Source organism: Gracilinanus agilis, chromosome 1 (assembly GCF_016433145.1).
Source record: "Gracilinanus agilis isolate LMUSP501 chromosome 1, AgileGrace, whole genome shotgun sequence".
Taxonomy (NCBI): domain Eukaryota; kingdom Metazoa; phylum Chordata; class Mammalia; order Didelphimorphia; family Didelphidae; genus Gracilinanus; species Gracilinanus agilis.
The window spans coordinates 342341974-342363154 of record NC_058130.1 but is presented as its reverse complement, the minus strand read 5'-3'; the positions used below and the strand labels follow the sequence as shown (position 1 = coordinate 342363154).

Below are 21181 nucleotides of genomic sequence, written 5' to 3'. Positions count from 1 at the left end.
TGACAAAAGAACAGTCTCTAGTTTTCTTGAGATTTGCTGCAAGACTGAAGAGAGGCCTATGATGTTTCCTCAAAGGTTTAAGATTGATAAAACCAAGATCTGCTAAAAAGTGCCTAGAAGATGCCACATCTCCATAGGAAAGAAATCCATGCCTGAGCTTTGAGAGACCATTTGACTTGATTTGGAGGAAAAGCTCCTCAGCTACCTTTCTGTGAATCTCAGATGGTGAATAAAATTAGATGAAATGGGATTGGTTTTTCCATCATTTTGGCCTTGAATTATATTCCCCCAAAAAATGTGCTTCTGTTAGATGATGCATCAGAAGGAAATTTTGGTTCCAAGATGACCTTCATTCTTACATCAATTACATCAAGAAAATAATTAATTTCCTAATCTTTCCTAATCTAAACTATTTGTTGAAGACAATTGACCAAAGAATTTTTTTTAAAAAGGTTACTTAACCATAACATATCACTATATGATCTTTATTCAACAGAATTACAGAAGGAGAGGAAATGTCTATCTTCACAGATTTCTGACAGAAATGTATATGTTGTTAAAAAATATAACTGGAGACTAGCAATGAAATAATGGAGACCACCTAGATGGGATTTGGAGAAGAAAAAAATCTGAAAACGTTTATTTTTAGTTTGTTCATTATTTTACGAAGTCTGAGGAGGTTCTAAAGAATGTCAGTAAAAATAAACATAACCAAGGAAGTAACTTAGTTCTAATCTAGAGGACTATAATATAGAGGAGCTGTTAGACTCACGTTTAGAAATTCTCTCTAATAATGGTCTTGTGCAATTGATCAAAGAAAAGGTTTGAGAAGATGTTTGTCCCCAAATTTCTCTCATGAGTTAAAAAGTAATTTTCCTAGATTCAAAAAAAGTCAATGATTCAAACTTTCCTATAAATTTTTTGCTCCAAAGGAACCAATATCACAAAACTTTTGTACCTTGGAGTGTTTAGAGTTTCCCTTCGGAACATTCACAAAGATTTTCCTTTAATTTCTCATGCTAGAACTGGAATAAAGAAAATCTGAGTTCAAATCCAATCTAAGACATTTTCCAGGTGGGTGACTCAGGGCAAGTCTCTTAATCTCTGTTTGCCTCAGCTTTTCCATCTGCAGAAATGGAGATAATCAGAGCACCTACTTCACAGGGTTGTTGTAACAATAAAATAAGGTAATATTTGTAAAGCCCTCTGCAAACCTTAAAGTATTACACAAATTCTAGCTAATATCATTTTCTCAATAAACTTTCTACTTCTTAAGTACCAAAATTCAAGATAAAAAGTAAAATTAATTCTTTTTCTTCTCTTTTTATTATATTTTTCCCTTTCCAGATTACACATACAGTTTTTAATAATCATTTTGACATTTTGCGATCCATATTCTCTACTATCCATCCTCCTCCTTTTTCTCCTCCTTTCCCAAGATGGTTATCATGCAATGCATAGTTCTATATTTATCATGTTGAGAAAGATAAAATTGATTCTTTCTTAACTTTTTTGACTCTCTATTTTGTGTAATTAATAATACCACAATTAATTTTTGATATTTTAATCACAAGCTTTTTTTTCCAGCTCCATGATGGATTTAAATAAACTTTCATCAGTTAGCCTGGGAACCTAATCCCCATGAAGAACCCAAAACCATGTTCTAAATTCAAACTACCAACTTACAAATAGCAGTAGCCATGAGAAGGTAGCTGGTGAGCTAGCTTCAGAGCCCAAAAGACCTGGTTTGAGTTCTGCCTCTGATACATATTGGCTGTGATCCTAGACAAGGAATTTAACATCTCTATGCTCTAAATAGCTCTCTAGACTTAAGTTGCCAAAAAGTGCAAACCTGTATTAGAAGAGGGGTTTCTTCATCTTGCAGTTCTCTATACCAGTGAAATCATAGATCCAGCTTCTGTCACCATCCACTGACAAATGAACCTTCACACTTCCATGAGTCTTTGATCTCACTGGTACAGGAGTTTCAACCACCTCTGAAGGTCCCAATCTATTCCTCCTTTGCCATCTTGTCCATATTTTCCTTAGAAAAAGCTACTCAGACCAGTTGGAATCTTCCTTGGCCTTTTTCATTATTTCCTGGATACCAAAGCAAAACCTAAGTTGTCCATCTATCAAAAACTTTCCCAAGAATAGGCCATCCCCTTTCCCAAGTATGCACATCTCTGAAGATGTCTCTTATCCTATTTCTGACAAGTATATTCTCATAGGGAAATATATCAAGCCAACCTGCATCCAGAATGAGTCTTTCCATTGCCCCTTGGGTCATCTGCAATTGCATTTCTTCTCGGGTTGTAGATATGACTCATAGCCATATAGCATCACCAGGAAGAATACTGCTGTTAAAAAAAGATGGACTTTTTGGAAGCAGAGAACAGCTTGAGGTCATTTTAATCTGTGGTTTCACAGACATAATACCTCCTATTCAGTTCTGTCCTTCACTCAACGTCCATCTCCATTGCTTACAAATCAACTTTTAATAAATAAATGAATTCATGGAATAAAATTTTCTTGTACACATTGGGGCCTACCCAGAGAGAAATGCCTTGCCAATTCAAAATATGTTTTCAGGATTCAAAAACAAACTATATTGAACCCAGTTCCCCCAAGCTTCTTGGACACAAAGAGGCCATAGGGAAATTGTCTAAACTACTCACACCTCTTGGCCCATTACACACTCACTGAGCTCTAGAGTTGTTTTAAGGGGAATATTGGGAGTAAACTGAATGATCCAGTCTTCATGCAGTCTTCAAAGATACTATCAGACTACCAGAGAGAAACAGGAGGAGGTGGAATAAATATGACAAATGCTGGCCAAGGACACATTTCCCAGATCCTAAGGCATGCAGGGGGGACACAAACAGGAAAAAGTATATCCATTCTGCCATATTTTGAAAATATTTTACTCCATCTCCTCTTTTGGTTGATTTTTTTACCACTGCCATCCCTATCTGGAAGTGCAGGAACTAGTTCACAGACTCAGTCTCACTCTCATCAAAATAGGAGTGTTAAATTGCTTCATTTCCAAACTGGGTTGGTTTGCCCCTTCTTAAGCAAGCTAGTGACCTGCTAGCTTCTGGACTGCTCACCATATTAATGCTAACTTTAATGTGGGCACATATTTACAACTCAGAATCTCCAAACTTTAGAGATCCACCAAGCTTGGCCTCCATGTCATAGGAACTGTAGGTATGTATCACTACCCCTGGGGTGCAGCCTGATAGTGCAATAGATGGACATGAAGTCAGGAAGATTTGACTTCAAATCTGATCTCAGACTACTCCTCAAGTACCAACATTCAAGATAAAATACTCAGATGTAAAATTGGAGATACACTGGAGAAAGAAATGGCAAACCACTTGAAGTGTCTTTGCCAAGAAAACCTCTTGAACAAGTTAATAGGGTCGTGAAGAGTTGGACATGACTGAACAAAAAATGATTACCCCTAGTTCCCCACCTCTTTTTGCCTCAAACTTTGCTCTGAATAATTTCTCATTTGAGGAATAAGATACTAACTTGAACAAAGTAGTAGCAAAATCATCCTTAAAATTTTTTTCTCTTACTATCCTTTTTTTGCATGTTCTTATAGATTTTGTGAATTTTGCAGATTTTTGTGAATTTTTTTTACATAATTTTTTGAATTACAGATTTAATGAAACTATAGTACATTCTGTTATTTTAGTTGTTTTCTTTCCTCTATAAGGCTTCATGTCTTTCTTTTTATCATTCTTATTTTATACCAATCTTCTAGGGAAAGGATGGCAAACAAAACACATTTATTAAGCACCTACTATATGCCAGGCACATAAACTAGATCATTGCCTTGTCAAAAAAGGGCAATCCACTGGAGAAGGAAATGGCAAACCATTCTAGTATCTTTGCCAAGAAAACTCCAAATGGGGTCCCAAAGAGTCAGACATGACTGAATGACTGTGCCAGACACTTTACAAATATGGCTTTATTTGACCTTTTTAACAACCTTGAGAAGTATGTTCTATTATTATCCCTGTTTTACAGTTGAAGAAACTGGGGTAAACAGAGGTTAAATGACTTGCCCAAGGTAATAAAGCTAGTAAATGTCTAAGACCAAATTTGAAATAAGGTCATCCAGATACTAGACCTAATGCTCTATCTACTAGCTGCCCAAATGAATACATATACCACAATTTGTTTAACTATTCCCCTATCATTGAGCAAGCACACTATTTCTCACTTGCTACTATTATGAAAAATGTTGCTACGAGTATTTCTATAAAGATAGGCCATTAACTGTCAATGGCATGCTTCCATTATACTACAGACTTAGATTTGGGATCAATAGATTAAATTGTATGAACAGTTTTGTAGTTCTAATTGACTAATATTAACTAAAGCAGATACATGGATCTAGAATGCTACCCATTTCATCATAGCCCTACCAACCTTGAATTTTGCCTTTTTCATTTTCTTTGTCAATTTAGTTGGTGTGGGTGGTCGATACTAGAAATATTTTAATTTGTGTTTCTTTAATAGCTCACAGAATTATTTAATTTCTAAATTATGTGAATATAATGGCAAAATATGCTTTGCAAAAAAAAAAAAAAAAAAAAGGTAGTGACAAACACCTACCCTGCTACTATGTAGACTGAGGCTGGTGGATTGTCTGAGTTTAGGAGTTCTGGACTGTAAGAGAGCTAAAACTGATTGGCTGTCCACACTAAATCTAGCATCAATATGATGAGCTCTCAGGAGGGAAGGGCCAATATTCTGCCTGAGGAGGGGTGAACCAACAAAGGTTAGAAAAACAGAGAAAGTAAGTTTCCCTACTCACAAATATTGGGACCAGGCCCATGGGTGGCTATTATACTTCCAGTCTGGATAAGATATGGAGAACTAGTCTTAAAAAGAAGCGAGCAGGACAGGACAAGAGAGGGAAAATACTTATTGTTTGTGGATGGGCTAAGAAATATGGTAAAAATGGTAATACTATCTGAATAGTCCACATAAACTTTTTGGTGCCAAAGGATTACTTTATAGAACAAAAAAAAAAATAATGCATTCATCTAGAAGAACAAAAAATCAAGAATCTCAAGGGATATAATGAAAAAAACGGAGGGGAGGAGAGTGTACCTAGCTTTACTGGATCTACAGATGCTACAAAACAGTAATCATCAAAATGTTGATGCACTTTAAAAATTGAGAAATCAATAAGTATAAATGAATAATATAAATCCTTTGCTTAATATATATTTTTATACCCTCACTTTCTGTCTTAGAGTATGGATTCAAAGGCAGAAGAGCTGTAAAGGATAGGCAACTGGGGTTAAGTGACTTGCCCAGGGTCATACAGCTAGGAAATGTCTGAGGCCAGATTGAAACCCAGTTCCTCCCAACTCTAGGCCTGGCTCTCAATTCACTGTGCTACCTCACTGCTTCTGAACAGAACAATACAATGATGACCAACCACAATTCCAGAGGTCCAATAATGAACCAGTGAAACCTGCTGCCCATCTCTTGACAAAGAAGTGATGGACTTAAGATACAGAATGAGACATCTATTTTTAACGTGATCATAGTAGAGATTTGTCTTGCTTGATTTTATATGTGTATGTGTGTGTGTGTGTGTGTGTGTGTGTGTGTGTGTGCACTCATGCACGTGCTTGTGTATATGTTTTTTTTTTCTTTTTTTCCTACTTGGGGTTCAGGAGTTGGGGAGAGGTAGATGGGACAGAAAAGCAAATGATAAGATTTAAAATAAAAAGATGAGAAAAGAACAAAAGGCCAGAAGGAACCACAGAAAAGGATAGTTTTGAAAGTTGCAAGTTCTACATAATAGAGATTCAGTTTCACATTAAAAAAACTCTCTTTTTGTTCTGTAATATATACGGAAATGATTTTGGAAGTGTGTATTAGGCTGTGAATTTTTAGAATATAAAGATAATGTGTTTCTTCTTTTTTTAATTGTCTATTTATATTTGTTGACTACTTACCTACTAGATACTGGATGCTTTACCATTCTTTAAGGTTCTTTATTTCAGAGGTGATTACATGTTTTTATATTTTATTTTAAGTAATGGGTTAATTAAGAGACCTTCATGATGTTAGCTGTCTAAAACTTCTAAAAGTACACATAACTCTCAGGCTTTCTGACTCACACAAATAGTCAAACTCCTATGGAATGTATGATTACATCTTTCACTCTGAGAAAATAAATTGTTATCTTTAAAGTGTAACATTTTTCTAATAATACAGTATATTGATAAGACTTACCACCCAAACACACAAAGAGAATAACAGCGTTCAAAAGGGTTTTACTTGAATATATTTTTAATATCCCAAGAGAAAGACAAAATTTTAAGGACAGACTACTAATACTACAAAACCCAATCATCTGCCAGATAACTGCATTGAGTTTATTAGCCAAATTAATTTATTCGTAATTCTAGTATATATTTGCAAGTTTAAAATCTTAGCATTTCTTAAGTATCCAAATCAGAAATATGATATTACCAAATCACCTGAATTTCCTTTTTTGTAGAATGAAGATGGCATAATATAGGCAGAATTGCTAATATTTTTTGAATTCTTAACTCAGCTCAGAATATTATTGCAGGTAAAGACTGAAATACTAATGGAGAAGGTAGGAAGTAATTGGGTAGTGCATGACTTTCAATATGCCCCTTTGCCCTTCAATGTCTCTGCCCGACTGTTACCAGCTAAACTTAGGGGTCCCCTGCAATCTTGGGCTCTTATTGCTTATAAACTCTGAAAGTCTCTAAGAGACCATCTGATCTATATATCTTTCTATATCTTTGCCTGATGTGAAAAAATAGCCTGCAAATGCTAGTCACTATAGAGACATTGCTCCTCTTTAGAAACAGATAACAAAATAAATTAATAAATAGGTGGATAAACAGATAAAATATTCCTCTTTTTCAATGAATAATAGATGGAGAATTGGACAGGACCTCAAAGGTCATTGAGTTCAACCACCTCATTTTTCAGAGGAAGAAACTGAGGTCCACAAAGGGAAGTGACTTATACAGGATCATACGGCCAGTGTCTATGATATAACTTGAACTCAAGTCTTCCTAAGTCTAAGTCCATTATTGACCATCTGTCTATACTACCATTCTGCTTCTCTAAGAATCTTGTTAAGTCCCATTTTAAGAAAACGTTGTTATTCTACCACCACCATATACAAATCACTTTATCTTTAAAGGTAAAATTCTAGAATGCATTGACAGCATAGAGTAAAGCATCGAAATTATACTCCAGAGATGGTCTTGTATAGTAGGAGAAGTTTCAGATGAGGAATCAGGAGAAACAATTTTAAATCTTGTATCTGCCATGGCACAGTGGGAAGAGGGGCAGTTAGGTGGCACAGTGGAAGAGCATCAGGCCTGGAGTCAGGAAAACTTGAGTTCAAATATGGCTTCTGACTACCTGTGTCGCCCTGAACAATATGTGTGTGTGTGTGCACACGTGTGTATATATATATATATATATCATATAACCCTGAGCTAGGCAAGGAAATGGCCAAACCACTCCAGTATCTTTGCCAAGAAAACCCCAAAAGGAGTCATGAAGAGTTGCACATGACCAAAAATAATTAGATAGCAACAGTGAGAAGAAAGCTAGATTCCAATGTCAGAAAATCTGGATCTGAATTCTGGTTTAGCCATCTGCTACCCGAGAGATATTGGGAAACCCGTGGCCTTTCTAGTTTTCAAGTTTCCTCATCTGCATCATTAAAGTCCTTTATAGCTCCCAATCTTATTAACAAACTATGACTAGATGATGTCTAAGATTGCATCCGCCTCTGACATTTTAGGAGCAAACATTTACCCTCTAGTGGGAAAGAAAGGGGAAAAGTCATCAGATACCATTTATAAACTAATAAATTCAAAACATAATAATACTTGAAAACTATCGTATGTTAACAATAAACCTACCTATATTCATAAAAAATAAAGTGAAAGAAATGCTACCAAAGTTGAATGCTAGGACACATGTAAACACATAATTTTTAGAGTATGAAATGCCAATAAAGAATATTTTCACATAAAACTGGAGAAGAAAGTTTTAAATTGTAGGGAAGTTAAAATTAAGGGGAACAACAAATAGGAAATGGGCAGAGTTCCCAAATTTCACATAGACAAGTTTTGCTTGTTTTTTGTTGTTGTTGGGTTTTTATTTTTAACCTTTTCCTCCAAAGACCTCTGGTCATGGGGGTGAGGGAAAGGAGCAATTCTCATATTAGAGTTCTAAGAGAAATGGAATAGAAAGTGAGAGTCCCTTCCTTCCCCAATTCCGTCTGATAGGAATTCTCAGAAACAACAGAGAGGTACATAATGATGAGGGAACTAGTGGCAGTAACCAGCTGACCACCAGGAGATCCACATTTACCAGCCCAAACTTCTAAATTATCTGACATTTATCAGCAATAGATGGTCATGGGCCATCTCCACTCCCAAATTTAACATACAAAACCTGAGTACATGTTATAATCAGCGTTAATTTTCAGAGTCTTCTTACGTGTGAATATTGAAGGTTGCAGGGAGAGAGGAGAATATTGACATGATAAGGGGGGGAAATGAATAAATTAGATCTGTGGAAGCAGTCAGGAGTCAAGTATCAGAGGTTTAGGAAAGATAATAAATGGGTCAGGAACCAGACAAGCTTTTAGTTACCAAGGAAAACACAGATTTCATAGGTCAAGGCAAGACAGTGGATCATAAACCAGGCAAATTATCAGAACATACACAAAACAGACAGAACAAAGTGATCTCGAAACTTGAGACAACTTCTGCCTCAGTATGAAAGATTTTTATGTGCTTCCCTCTGGGCTGGAGCCAACTCAAGGTCAGGGTTGTAGGGAAGACAGAAATGCAAAGTTGCAAAAATGAAAGAAGATGAAAGCAAGAAATAAATGGCAAGTGCTAGAGAATCCATAGAGTCCCCATGCTCGAGTTATAGAGAATAGGTGAGTTCCAGTGTAGTCTAATTTCCAAATGGGTGGGGAAAATATTCAAAGAAAGAAGATAGGGATAAGGCTATTAGAGTATTTTTCCCAAACAGGTCATTATCTTCACAAGTTTGTGGGCTAGAGTAAAATGAAGGAGACAGAAGGCATAGCTAGGCAGTCTGGACCCACTAACTAGGACTTGGAGGTACCTTGGCTATGATTTATGGGCTCTTCATCACCCTTCCCTGGGAAAGTAGCATCAGAGATGTATGGTATCTATGCCCTTGTGTGCATACTTCTAGCCAATGCTACCCTACACACAGGAGCTCGTAAAGCTATACTAGAAAGGGAAAGGCCATAAAGGTTACGACAAGGTCAGGGGATACTCAACATCTAAAAACAAATTCTCCATCTAAAGGGCAAGTCAGTACCAGAGGTCAATGGTCTCTAGCTATTGTACTCAAGCATTCATGTGAATTAAAATGAAATTACATTAGGGAGACGGTAAATGGATTAAAATAGTTAGACTAGATAGTGTAGAACCAAAATTAAACACAGTCTAGGAAGACTCTGACATTGAGGGAAACCAGATGCTATAGTGGGTGGTTAATCCTCAGATCCTAGTTATATACCTATGCTGTGAAAATATGAAGAACCCTTTAATCTCTCACAAGCAAAATCTTGCTAACACTCTCTCTAAAAGTGATTTTTTCAAGGCAGCTACTCTTAGGCAAAATCCTTTCCTGAATTAGTCAAAAGACTAAAGATTTAAAAATTCTCAAAAACAAAACAAAACAAAACAAAAAAAACAAACAAACTTGGCCTTACCATTCCCTTTGCCCAAGTCATCTAATTTAATCACCTCCTGTATAAAAAATGGCAAGTGACACCAATCTTCACCAATGAAGTCCTTTTCCACTGCCATCACCTTAGTATGAATGTTATATTTGAGTTTCAAAAGGCTATGGTAATAATAGGGGCAGCTGGGTAGCTCAGTGGATTGAGAGCCAGGCCTAGAGACGGGAGGTCCTAGGTTCAAATCTGGCCTCAGACACTTCCTCGCTGTGTGACCCTGGGCAAGTCACTTGACCCCCATTGCCTACCCTTACCACTCTTCCACCAAGGAGCCAATACACAGTATTGACTCCAAGACAGAAGGTAAGGGTTTAAAAAAAAAAAAAAAAAAAAAAAGATATAAAAAAAAAAAAAGGCTATGGTAATAGAGTACAAGCTCAGGCAGGTCATTCCAATCTGGAAGCATTTAGTAATTGCCATCCAAAGATGATTCTAATCTAGATCTAGAGGGGCTCAATACTAAAAGTGTTGTATTTGGAGGGGTCATGAAAACTTAAGGTACCATCTGAATAGATAGAAAGAATGCTCATACTAAATGATATCACAAACATTTATCCTATAACATAATTATAAAAATGAAATAGTTTTAAGGACTTTTACAAAACAGATGAAGAATGAAACAAGCAGAAACCAGAACAAGGTATACAATCACACCATCGTAAAAAGCAAATTTTAAAAATTGCATGAACTTTGATCAATCCAATGCCCATTCAAAATTCCAAAAGACTGATGATGAAACATGCTATCCATTATAGAGAAGAGATTGATTTAGGGAACAGAATGAAACATATATTTTTGTACACAGTCACTAAGGGAATTTGTTATGCTCAACTATCCATATTTTTTACAGAATTTTTTTCCTCAATGGAATGAGAGTGGTTGGGATGTAGACAAAATAGATTATTCATTTTTAAATAAAAACAGATGGGGGGATGCTACAGATATGAAATGTTGCCTATACTTTCAGTTGAAGTTGCTCCAATATTAGTTTTATTTGATTGTTTTACTCTGTTACAAGAGACCTCACATAGTGGGGGTAATCTATAAATGGTTGTAATGGAAAAACAAAACACATCAATAAAACTTTTTTTAATGCTGAATAGGAAATGGATATTGATTGAGTTATCTCATAGTGCTGTTTTAAGAAGGAACTATAAATTATAATATATTTAGCAGTTTTTCAAACTAACCTATAATGTTCACCTAATTTAATCACTGAGCAGCACATCAAAGCCAGTGTCTTTGAACAGATAGTTTCAAATTAAATCAGATAGAGGAATGTATCCTGTTATTATAGTCATTTCAGGCATGTTTGACTCTTCGTGACCCCATTTGGGATTTTAGTGGAGAGATACCAGAGCAGTTTGCCATTTCTTTCTCCAGATCATTTTATAAATGAGGAAACTGAGGCAAACAAGGTTAAGTGGCTTGTCTAAGAAGTGTCTGAAGTTGGATTTGAACTCAGGTGTTCCTGACTCCAGGGTGGGCACTCTATCTATCCACTGTGCCACCTAGCTACCCTAAATATACCCTACACTGATAGATTTTCATCCCATGTTATTCTTGTCCATACTTTTTCCATAAATCCTTCCTAGATTGAGAAGATGTCCCTCAGTTGAGGAATGGATGAACAAATTGTGGTATATGTTGGCAATGTACTACTATTATGCCATAAGAAATGAACAGAATGATTTCAGAAAGACCTATATGAACTGATGTAGAGTGAAATAAGCAGAACCATGAGAACATTGTACACAATAACAGCAATGTTGGATGATGAACTGTGAAAGATTTAGCTACGCTCAGCAATACAATGGTCCAGGACAATTCTGAGGGATTTATGACAAAGAATGCTATCCACCTCCAGAGAAAGAACTGTTAGAATCAGAATGCAGATGAAAGCATATGATTTTTCACTATTAATGGCTTTTGTTTTATGGTTTTGGTTTTATATGAGGATTCTCTTATAACAATGAAGAATATGGAAGTATGTTTTGCATGATAATACATGTATAACCCAGATCAAATTCCTTGCCATCTTCAGGTTGGGGGGGAGGGGGAAAGGGAGGGAGGAAGGAAGACTTTGGGGTCTTTTAACTTCAGAAAACATATGTAGAAAATTGTTATTACATGTAATTAAGAAAATAAAATATCTTTTAAAAAAATCCTTCCTAGATAACCCATTCAATATGTGGAAGATCTTCCTTGGATATTCTAATACGATTGCAATACTATCTATTTCCATCTATTATCCTTCACTTTCACTGTATAAATGTCCCACCTTCCTTTCTGGTCATATACACCGTCTTTTATGCCATTTCCTGAATGCAAATCATTGTGGATAATATGCTACAATCTACTTCCATTCACTGTGCATCTTTCCACTGCCCTTTGACTCACCCGCAATTGAAATTCTTCTGAACTGATGGGATTCCATGACTCATAGCCATAAAGCATCATAGAGAGAATATTCTTTTTAAAAAAGATAGACTTTGGCACAAACAAGCAGCCTGGGATCACCGAAAGTACTACAGTTTCCTAAATGTGATCCCAAATGATAAAGTAAGGGCTGATAAATTCATTTTCTATAAATGGAAGAAAACTTGATAATCAAAAAAGTAAAAGTCCTCTCCTCCTCACACCACAGCTCAGCTGAAACTATTCTCCTGAAGGTCCCTAATGACATGATAAGCAAAAAACAAAACAAAACAAAAAACCAAAGCCTTTTCTCTATATGACTTCCCTGGGGGCATTTAACTCTATTAACCACAATATCCGTGAAATTTTCCTAGCTTGGTTTCCATTCCATTCTATTTTCCCATTTCTTCTCAGTTTTGCAATCAGTGCTTTTTAGCTTCCTTTTCTGGGTCCTCTTCCTCTTTCCTCTTCCCTACCTATAATGTTCCTCTCCCACATGGTTTACTACTATCACCTTCTATCTGAAGACTCTTTCCCATGGAAAATTTTGAGCAAGGCTATTCAACTTTCAAATTTCCGCCATGCTTTGATCCAAAGTCATTTAATAAATTGTCATCTATTTGGTGAAAGACCATTCCATATCTGGGATGAAAGGCTATGCATAGTAGGCATTTTTAATAAATGTTCAGCAAATGATTTTTTAAATGGACAAAATCTATAAAATGAAATTCGATAAGGAGCACTCCGATTTTTTCAACACTTGTGCGTTCTTCAATGGCTTGATTTGGTTTCATTTTGAAATAAAATTTAATTTTAAATGTGAAGTCTGATATGTTAAGAAACATTCACTGTTCACTTACTATATAGTGGGGAAAACTGGCTTAAAAGTAGTTGTTTTTGAAAAATATTTGGGGGGAAGTGTTGGTATTAATTGACTTCCGAGATCAATATTAGCCAGCAATAGATGGTGACATGGCTACCAAAGGAACTAGCATGTTATCATACTTTGTACAAGTATAGTACTCAGAATAAAAGAGATGAGAATCCCATTGTACAATGAACTGGCTTCAGCTCATCTGGAGAGTTGTGTTCAGCTTTCAACTCCACATTTAAAGTAGAATCTTGACAAATTATTCCATTAAAGTTCAACTGGAATGCCTCATGGTGGGGTGGAGATGATCCTGGATTCTCAAAGGCTATTCCATCAGAATACATGTTCTAGCAAACTGAGAATCACATTGAAGATGGATCCTATATTTGGCATCTGAGGACCAGCAAATCTAAATCTGAAAAAGCTCATCATGAGAAGACTGCCTACTAGTAATGATGCTTTTTGGCCAGAATAACCCATGAAAAAATACAGTCAAGAGTATAAGTGTTATGATTTACATCAGTGGAAGTTCACCCAACACCACTGAAATCATGAATCTCTAAAGTAAGCAATGACAAGATAGAGAGTTTCCAGAGAAAAGGAACCAAGATAGCGAAAGATATAGAAACCAATTACTAGGAACAACTGAAGGAAGGAAGTATGATTATCCTGAAAAAGAGAAGACATAGGTGACATGGCAGCTATCTTCAAATGCTTGAATGGACTAGGTTTCAATAGTCAGAACTTAAAGGAACACATATATTTACATAGATGAAAATAAGAAGTATCTAATAGCTGAAAAATGGAATGAATTACCTTGTAAAGTAGTGAGCTCCCTCTCCCTAAAAGTGTTTAAATTGAAGCTAAATGATCTCCATTTCACGAATGTTGTAGTAACTCATGAATAAAGCAGGAGACTAGACTAGATTGTATCTGGGTTTTGAAGCATTAGAGCACCAAAAACCTATAGAAAGTTCATGAGATAAAAAGCACATATTGCCTGCAATTCAGTTCTGCAAGGTTTTCCTTTGTTTGCCACTTTACTGAGTCATGGAAACTCTTGGAAGAACAGTGATGAGAGGGAAGAAAGGGGAGAAAGTGTGGGATAGTTGGAAAAGTACTGATTTGGAAATCAAGAGCCCTAGATTCCTGTTCTGCTACTTATAGAGACTTGGGGCATACTATTTGGATTCCTTGAGACTCAGTCATCTCATCACTCAAATGGTGATAATAACTGGCTGCATTTCGAGAGGTAGAGGGTCCATGAGTAGCAAGGTAATAGTGTCACCATATTGTGCCCTGGTCATATCCAGAGTACTATGCTCAGTTCTGCATGCCACATTGAAGGCGGGCACTGATAAGCTTGAGAGCATCCACAGGAAGTCAAACAAGATAGCAAAAGGTCTCACAATCATTCTACAGGAAAGCCTATGAAAGGAACTGAAGATATTTGGTCTGGGGAAGAGAAGATTTAATAAGAGAAGACATAATAGTGATCTTCAAGTATTTGAAGGCTGTTATGGAGAAGAGTTAGTTAAGTTCAACTTGGCACTTAAGGCAGAAGAAAGAACAAAATGGGCAAAAACTGTACAAATTCAGAATTGGGAAAACCTTCCTAAAAATTAGAGCTCTCAAACTGCTGAAGAAAATATGTCAACTAATTGTGATTGACAATAATAATAACCATTTATGTGCTATGTGCCAGGCACTGTTTTATAAGCATTATCTCATTTGATCCTCACAATAACTCTAAGACATAGGTGCTATAATAATCACCATTTTACAGTTTAGGAAACTGAAGCTCAGAGAGAAGTGACTTGACCAGGTTCACACAGGTATTAAATGTTTGTGTCTAGATTTGAACTCAGCTATTCCTACCTCTGGGCCCAGCCAGCACTCTATTCACTATCTCAACTAGTACCAATCTGCTGCTCCAAAGGTTGGGAGCACCCAGGTAGGTTGTAGAAGGTATTCTTACATAGGTATGGGTAGGACAAGATAGCCTCAGATTCTGTGATCTTGTGCTCTAAAATCCTACGAAGTAGAGATCAATTCAGAGGAGCTGAGGCAATCAGGAGCTCCCAAACATGATGAGGTGAGTTGGATGGGAGCAGGGAAGAGAGAGCACTTTGAGAGAGGAGGAATGGAATTTCGGGGCACAGCAAGCACAACAGATGGGGAAGCACTCCTCAAACACAATAAGGCAAATAACATCAGGCGCTTCCAAGATCTGTTTTCTGTGGCAGCAGAAAGAGCAACAGTCAAAGGAAAGCATGTTTGAAAGTAGCAGGCGAACAGAGGACCCTGACAAATGGAACAACCCCTACCCCATACAGGGCAGTGTAGGAAACAGTGTAGCCATGGCTTTTAGGTTGATGCAATCCACCTGAAAAGCAAGAAGCCAGGGCCAATATACATCTGTCAAGGTCCCATGACCTCTGACATAGCCTGTCTCCCTCCTCACCATCTCATTTCCCAACAAAAGTAAGGGATGATTCAGAAGGTGTTGCAGCTGTCACAAATCTTGTGGTTCAAATTCATCACAGCCAAACTCTTCGGTGTTGTCTGTGCCCAAGAATTCAGACAACACAGCAACATGACCCTGGGCACAAATCACCCCCAGGGACAAATAGCCCAAGGATCTATGAAACAGCATCCAGAAATACCAGCTCCAAACGCCTGACCTAAAGTCCACCAGGAAGAGGTTTCACCTGGCTCACACATGTGTTTTCTCTCTGTCTCTGTCTCTCTGTCTCTCTCCCTCTCCCTCCTTTCTCTCCCCCTCCCCCCTTCTCTCCTTCCCAATGTCCCTATCTCCTCCTCCTTCCTTCTCCTTTCTCCCTCCCTCTTCTAAGAACCAAATCTGAGTCAAGACTGGAGACAGGAGACCCTGGGTTCAAATTTGGCCTCAAAAACTTCCGAGCTGTGTGACCTTTGGGGAAGCCACTTAACCCCAACTACCTAGTCCTTGCCACTCTTTTGCCTCAGAAATGAGAAGGTCAAGGGTTAAAAAATGATAACTAACGTTATAATTGAAGTATCCCAGTAATCATGAGACAGCAGAGAACAGCAGCCCAGAGGGCTGATATCTAATTAGCAGGCAATCCTAGAGGCTGAATGAACAATTTCTGCCTTCCTTGCATCACCTCTCAATTTGTATATGTGGTCTACCAGGTTATAAACTCCAGGATTGTCATTCATCTTTATAATCCCCCCCCAAGTGCCTAGCAGAATGCACATATTAGGTATTTAATAAGTACTTTCTGAATGAATTAATAAATTATCCATAAATTGTTTATTTTCAAAATGCATTATACATTTTCTTTTGTAGGTGATTTAAAATCCTAATGTTGTCTTTTTCTTATTGAATATATGTGTTCTCTGAGGGCACAAACTAATGACAAGACAGGTGGCCCTCAAACATTTTGTGTGGTGGAGGGAAAGCATTTGCTGAGTAGAAATCCAAATATCGTGGTTAATCCTCATTTAGTTAGATAATGAGTTCTTTAAGGCATGCCTTTACTATATGGTTTCATCAACACAATTAAAGCAAGAAAGTAAAACTCAAAGGAATTACAGCTTTTTTATGGGGTGAGTTACATACACCCTTCCTCTGGGAATATTTGAAGAGAAATGGCTAAACTGGAGTACTGGCACATTCCAGGAGTGAGCATTCTGTGGGATTCTCCTGTCTGAGTGATATTTGTTTTTAAAGGAATAATCAAATTGTTGGGGAAATGTAGCATTATGGCAATATTGAAGTAAAAAAGTATTTCATCCCAGAGGTGAAAACCCCAATGATATCACTATCTTCCACATGAATTGTTAATGTGTAGAATCTATTTTTTAGCAAATGAGATATTCAGAAGTGGTTTGCTTTGCCTCACTTTTTGACATCAGAATGTCTCATGTGTCTAAAAGCTTTAATGAGATGATCCTGTATGAAAAGAAGAAAGGGAGTGAGCACACATTTTTGAACGCTAGGGAATAACAAAGACCAAGTGGATAAGAAGGATAATTAATGTAAAAAGACAGAAAAATGATGCCAATCTATCAATACAGTAAGTGTAACCATATCATAAAGGTTACACTTATGCACCTGCCTTTCTTAACAGTTTTTAAATTGGAAAGAAACTTAGTGTGATGGAAAATATGCTAACTTTGGAATCTAATGACCTACACTGAAATCCCAGCTCTACCATTTATTATCTGGGTGACCTTGGATCAGATTTGGGCCTCGGTTTCCTCATTGGTAAAATGAATGGGTTGGGTTAAATGAAACCTCTAGAGCAGGGGTTGGCAACGTATGGCTCTCGAGCCATATCTGTCTCTTTTGAGGGCCAGATATGGCTCTTTCTGCAGGAGCCATAAAGTCAATTTTTTTCAGGCGCTGTTACTGGACCGCGCACTGTTACAGGAGCGTGCACTGTGAGCACTGTACAGCTCTCATGAAATTACATTTTTAAAAATGTGGCGTTTATGGCTCTCATGGCCTAAAAGGTTGCCGACCCCTGCTCTAGAGTCTATTCCAGCTCTAAATCTATGATGCCATGATATTTAAAAATGATACATTTCTAAAAATCTATACACCTTACCCCAAATAATTTATAATGTACATTATAAGGCTTAACATATTGGGGGGTGGGGCTAGGTGGCTCAGAGGATAGAGTGCCAGGCCTGAAGTCTAAAGGGCTTGAGTTCAAATCTAGCCATAGATATTTACTTCACTAGCTATACCCTGGGCAAGTCACTTAATCTCATTTGTCAAGCCTTTACCTTTCTGTCTTAGAATTGTCACTAAGAAAGTAAAGTTTGTTTTTGTTTTTAAAGAAAAATGTATATGGACATATATTAATTAAAAGTTCCAAGAGTATTAAAGTACTTATATGGTTTGACTAAATAAAGTTGCAGCTTCGAATTATTTTTATCAGCTACTCTTCTATTTTCTTTCTTCAGTCATCCCAACATTGAATACATATGTGTTTTTTATACAATTGTATTCGAAGTATGTGGGGAGGAGGAGGTAGCTAGGTGGCACAGTAGGTAGTGCCAGGCCTAGAGTCAAGAAGATCTGAATTCAAAACCCATCTTAGATACTTCCTAGCTGTGGGACCCTGAACAAGTCACTTAACTCTAAATGCCTTAGTTTCCTGATAGCAGGAAAATAAAAATGATAAACTATTCCAGTAGCCTTACCATGAAAACCTTAAATAAGGTCTGGAAGAGTCAAGTACTCCTGAAATGATGGAATAACAAAAGCTGATATGTAAATTGCTCTGGTTTTTATATTATTTTATGGCTTTCCAAATTTCTGTGCATTCCATGCCTCAATTTACACCTTGTATTGATCAATTTGAGTTGCATGTATAGAGTTTTATATGAAACACTAAAGGAAGTACCCATACTAATGAGATCATATATCCAGTTATGGAATAAGTATCCACTTTCATTGCATTACTGGGTTTCATTATATTGCTATATACAAATTACTCAACAACAACATGCCCAACTCTTGAACAATTAGCTTATTTCCAGTGTGGGGCAATTATAAATAATGCTGCTGTAAATTATCTACCTATAAATATGAATGGACAGCTCTTTTTGCTTTTTGACAATACTCTTAGAATATCTTCTCCAAAACAGGATTACTGCATGAGTGATTAATTATTTTAAGCCCTGAACACCAGTAACTTTTGCATTACCTCTGTAATGTGTAAAAGTATATAACGTTTATGAGGCAGTGAGGTTGCACAGTGGGTAGAACACTAAGTTTGGAGTTGGAAGGATGTGGGTTCAAATCTATCCACAGCCACTTCCTAATTGTGTGACCCTGAAAAAGTCACTTGTCTAGCCCTTGCACTTCCATCTTAAGAGTTGTTACTAAGATAGAAAATTAGGTTTAAAAAAAAAAAAAAGAATAACATTTGGCCATATGACCCTGCAACAAGTAGGTACCAACAAGTTTAATGATGTCACCTTTTCTCTGGGCATTCTACTCTAACTTTCAACAAAATCTAGAACGATCCTTTCTAAATAGTCACCACAAAAACAAATCAATGATAGATTTCATATTGTTAAATGAAAATTTATGTCTACAAAAACACACTTGATTTATTTCTCAGATTTTCAAGCTTCTACACTGGAAGCTGCTGCATTTGGCCTTTTCCCCACCCCCTCTGGTGAAGAGCTGATGACTTAAACCATTGAAGTGAACAAGCTATAAGTCCTCACACTAGGCCAATTGTTGGAGCACTTTCCTGACTACTAAATATATAATGGTTCCTTTGCCAGAAGTCTTAAGATACATTGAAACAAGTTCTTGGTTATGCACTTCTGCCTGAAAATGCAGTAATTGCTATTAACATGAAGGGTTCTCTAGAGATATGAAAATTATTTTTCCTTCTCCCTACTGTGATATGCCAATCATCATTTCCTCATCATGGGGGGGAAAACAAAATCTTGCAAGGCCCAAATCTACACAATTCAATCTGACCTTTGTTCTCAAGTTCTCTGAAAGAATACAATAAAATACTGTTTTTAAAAGTAAATTCACTTTCCTACTAACACAAAAAGAAACAATGTTAGCAATACTGGGGGCAAGCAGTAGCTGGAGGCTACCCTTGAGGAGATCTTTTCAACTTTGAATATTTTCCATATCTTAGATAATGGGGGGGGGGTCGGGAAGGGGGGAATCCTCCTCTGAATCCTCAAGTACTCAGCATCGTAAAGCAACATCCCAGACATGCAATTGGCTGCCAACCCTCTGTATGGTCCAAGTATTGACTGATCACAGGGAATAGGCCTTGTGTGTCGAGGTCTCCAGCCTCTAATTTCCAGGATCCAAGCAACACATAGAAGGGGGCTAAGGTAAAACATCAGAAAAAAAAATCATTCAAGTTTTCATTCTGATACCACCCCCTCTCCTTTCCCATATTTCTCCCCCAAACACATATACAAACACCTACATTCATTCACAAATCCGAACTCTCTCTCCCTTCAATTGAGGCTGCAGTACTGTGTGTGCTCTTCCCCAGAGATAAGCTCATCAATATGGGACACAAACCACATTCTGCTATACTAACTACCTCCATTTTATTCATTTACAGAGCACAGAAAAACCACGGTATACGCTCCAACCAATTGGGGCGGCTTGGCCCTCATTCACTCCGATTGCGCTGAATTCCTCTCAATGACACCAACGTCTTGTCCTCTTCTTCTGAATAAACAGAGCCATAGCCTTCTGCCCCTTTCTCTCAATGAAGGCGGAGCCTGCCCATCTCCTTCTCCCAGAGCTCCCTCCTTCAGCCATCCCTCCCAATACACACACCCACAACATGAATGAGCTTAAGAACACCCACCTACCCGTCTTTTTTTTTTTTTTTTTTTTCCTGTCCTAACTCCTCAGGACCCTGTCACCTTACTCTTTCTCTACTCACCACCCCCATCCCCAACCCCTGGATCAAAAGTGAAGAGCTTTCTGGTTTCTCCTCTCTTATGTGTGACATCCTTAACTTCTGCTCACTCCAAAACAGAAGTCTGACCCCAACACTTTGCATGACCCCTTTTCTGCTCTAGGAACCTCTGCCGCACGGATAGGGGTCGGGGTGGCGGAGAGAACCCTGCCGCCACCCAGCTGTCCGTCTCTCCCCTCCAGCTCCCACAGCCTTGGACATTTACCTTGACGCTGGTGTAGCTGGTCTGGGTCTCGGCCTCGGCGCTGCTGCAGCAGTAATGGGTGCGCACCCTGCAGGTGGTCGGGGCAGAGGCTGCGGTGCCCGCGCTGCTGCTGCTGCTGCTCCCCAGCTCTCTCCGCTCCCGGCGAGCGCCCGGGGCCCCGGCCTGGCGGCTCTGGTAGGCGAGCACCGAGGGGATGGCGTCGGCGGCGTCGGTCTTGATGAAGAGGCCGTGTAAGGTGGTAGCTGTGCCCTGCGACAGGGTAGTGGTCTGGTGGGGGGAATTGGACTCGTCCGAGTCTCGGCAGTAGATCACGCCGCTCTGCGAAACGTGGATGCTGGGAGCGCAGCCCATCCCTCTACCTCCCCCCTCTCCTCCTCCTCCTCCTCCTCCTC

General features: G+C 38.0%; 1 protein-coding gene across 1 annotated transcript in view; it reads right to left on the bottom strand.

The window, feature by feature from the left end:
- PDE8B (phosphodiesterase 8B) overlaps positions 1–21140 on the bottom strand; it is a 300459-nt gene extending 279319 nt beyond the window's left edge. Inside the window, exon 1 of the mRNA XM_044680884.1 lies at positions 20790–21140. Within this exon, the coding sequence (XP_044536819.1) occupies positions 20790–21140 (351 nt within the window). The remainder of the gene's footprint in view (positions 1–20789) is intronic.
- Positions 21141–21181: the final 41 nt, after the last annotated feature.